General features: G+C 50.7%; 1 protein-coding gene across 1 annotated transcript; it reads left to right on the forward strand.

The window, feature by feature from the left end:
- The first annotated feature begins 289 nt into the window (after positions 1–289).
- LOC117953912 (discs large homolog 1-like protein) lies at positions 290–1,732 on the forward strand. Its single transcript, XM_034887350.1, has 3 exons — positions 290–494; positions 749–885; positions 1,570–1,732. Exons 1-3 carry the CDS (start codon positions 296–298, stop codon positions 1,720–1,722), a joined length of 489 nt encoding a protein of 162 aa, XP_034743241.1. The 5' UTR covers positions 290–295; the 3' UTR covers positions 1,723–1,732.
- Positions 1,733–2,786: the final 1,054 nt, after the last annotated feature.

A 2,786-nucleotide genomic window follows, 5' to 3' on the forward strand; every position in this document is an offset into this window, starting at 1 on the left:
TGTCTCAGCGTCAGGCTGTCTCAGCGTCAGGCTGTCTCAGCGTCAGGCTGTCTCAGCGTCAGGCTGTCTCAGTGTCAGCCTTTCTCAGTTACAGACTGTCTCAGGCTTTCTCAGTTACAGACTGTCTCAGGCTGTCTCAGCGTCAGGCTGTCTCTGTCTCAGGCTGTCTCAGTCTCAGGCTGTCTCTGTCTCAGTCCCAGGGTTTCTCAGGCTGTCTCAGTGTCATGCTGTCTCTGACAACATGAGAGTTAAGAAATGTTGCCGATCTGTTGACTGATGATGGTGTTGTGTGTCTATGTTGTGTGTCTGTGTTGTGTGTCTCAGGGTCAACGATGTGATCCTGAGGGTTAACGAGGCGGACGTCCGGGACGTGACCCACAGCCGAGCCGTGGAGGCCCTGAAGGAGGCGGGCTCGCTGGTCCGGCTCTACGTCCGCCGCAGGAAACCCGTCTCAGAGAAAGTGATGGAGCTCAAACTGGTGAAGGGACCCAAAGGTGAGAGAGACGCAGACAACAGGGGTCCAGGTAGGGCCAGGACCCGGGACCCGGGACCTGGGTCCAAACAACAATCAGCTTATGTGTGTGTGTGTGTGTGTGTGTTATGTGTGTGTTTGTATGTGAGAGAGTGTGTGTATGCGTGTTTGTGTGTGTGTCTGCGTGCGTTTGTCTGTCTGACCTGTGAAAGTGCCCGGTGTTGCTTGCAGATGGTAACTGGTCTGGGTCCGGGTCTCGGTCCGGGTGTGTTGCAGGTCTTGGCTTCAGTATAGCGGGCGGAGTTGGGAACCAGCACATCCCGGGGGACAACAGCATCTACGTCACCAAGATCATCGAGGGAGGAGCTGCTCATAAAGACGGACGGCTGCAGATCGGAGACAAACTGCTGGCTGTAAGACGCCGTCTTCCTCTACGCGGTCCTGTCCTCTACGCGGTCCTGTCCTCTGGATCAGACCGCAGCCAGACTAGGGAGGGAGGGATATTGATCCCAAAAAAATGGGAAATTACAGTGTTACAACAGCAAAATCAGTCACACAGCACAGAATATAAATATAATGAAATACTAGGATACAATATACATGAAACAATACTAGGATACAATATACATACATACAATATACATGAAACAATACTAGGATACAATATACATACCGAGTATCTAGATAAAATCAGATGAGACCTTTTCCTTTGAGTCAAAATTCATGAAATTTCATCGAATTTGACTGTTTCCAGAAGACATTTTTCATTTAATATCACTTATTTCAGATAGAAGCGTGGCTGGAAGCAGACTCCTGACCTGTGACGTGTCCCCTGTCTGTCTCACTCCTGACCTGTGACGTGTCCCCTGTCTGTCTCACTCCTGACCTGTGACGTGTCCCCTGTCTGTCTCACTCCTGACCTGTGTCCCCTGTCTGTCTCACTCCTGACCTGTGTCCCCTGTCTGTCTCACTCCTGACCTGTGTCCCCTGTCTGTCTCACTCCTGACCTGTGACATGTCCCCTGTCTGTCTCACTCCTGACCTGTGACGTGTCCCCTGTCTGTCTCACTCCTGACCTGTGTCCCCTGTCTGTCCCAGGTGAACCACGCCTGTCTGGAGGAGGTGAGCCACGAACACGCCGTCACTGCCTTGAAGAACACCCCCGACGTGGTCTACCTGAAAGTGGCTAAACCCAACAGTGTCTTCATGAACGACAGCTTCGCCCCCCCCGACCTCACCAACTGTGAGTGATGTGTCTTTCTGGACCCGTCCCCCCTGAGTCCATTAGACTAATCTGGGGTTCTGGTCTTAGTCCACTCAGATTTCTTTAGTTGAGTCATTTTTTCTGCTTATTCATGTTTAATATCTCATTTCCAAGAAACTTCTGACACATGTCTGGTGAACACAGGAGTTAAAGTGGAGCTTTTACAGGATTAAGTGTGTAGAAACTCAGTTTTACAGATATTTAATTAACTATATTTACTGTATACACACACATACATACACACACACATATACACACATACATAAGAATAAGAATACTAACCCTCCCAGAGAGGCATTGACCGTGATGATGGCGTGATGTTGGGCCGGGGATCGAACCCCCAACCTTCTGATTGGCAGTCGACCGCTCCACCACTGAACCCTGTGCATGTAACATATGCATGTAACATGTGTATGTAACATGTAACATGTACGTGTGACATGTGTATGTAACATGTGCGTGTGACATGTGTATGTAACATGTAACATGTGCGTGTGACATGTGTATGTAACATGTAACATGTGCGTGTGACATTCACATGTGACATGTGCAGCGTCTTTAACCGTTACGGTCTCTGGTTTCCTCTAACGGCCTGGGATCAGACCCGGTTGGGTTTCTCCCTCGCTGGTTTAGTTTACGCCCCCCCCCCCCCCCCCCCCCCCCCCCCCCCCCCCCCCCCCCCCCCCCCCCCCCCCCCCCCCCCCCCCCCCCCCCCACGGCGCCTCTTAGGCCTCGTCCAATCAGACGGTAACAGGAGCCTGACAGGTGAGTGCAGGCAGGTGTGGGACCAGAGTCCCGGAGTCCGAGACCCTCTGCTCAAAGGAAGCGTGGCAGGGAGGACGTCAGCAGCAATCACACTGACTACATTTGGTTTTTAATCTTATTTTATTATTAGATTTAATTTTATCTTTATTTTATCTCTTTGCTTCAGAGCACTGCATCACTGGAGCAACTGGATCGTAATATCTGACCTAAATACTGTGTGTGTGTGTGTGTGTGTGTGTGTGTGTGTGTGTGTGTGTGTGTGTGTGTGTGTGTGTGTGTGTGTGTG

The sequence above is a fragment of the Etheostoma cragini genome, chromosome 12 (genome assembly GCF_013103735.1).
Source record: "Etheostoma cragini isolate CJK2018 chromosome 12, CSU_Ecrag_1.0, whole genome shotgun sequence".
NCBI classification, from domain to species: domain Eukaryota; kingdom Metazoa; phylum Chordata; class Actinopteri; order Perciformes; family Percidae; genus Etheostoma; species Etheostoma cragini.

Excerpts from the sequence above, each read along its gene's own strand:
- LOC117953912 (XM_034887350.1), top strand. The coding sequence starts at position 296 with ATGTTGTGTGTCTGTGTTGTGTGTCTCAGGGTCAACGATGTGATCCTG. Across the intron at positions 495-748 it reads ACTGGTGAAGGGACCCAAAG|GTCTTGGCTTCAGTATAGCG; the intron begins GTGAGAGAGACG and ends GGTGTGTTGCAG. Across the intron at positions 886-1,569 it reads TCGGAGACAAACTGCTGGCT|GTGAACCACGCCTGTCTGGA; the intron begins GTAAGACGCCGT and ends TGTCTGTCCCAG.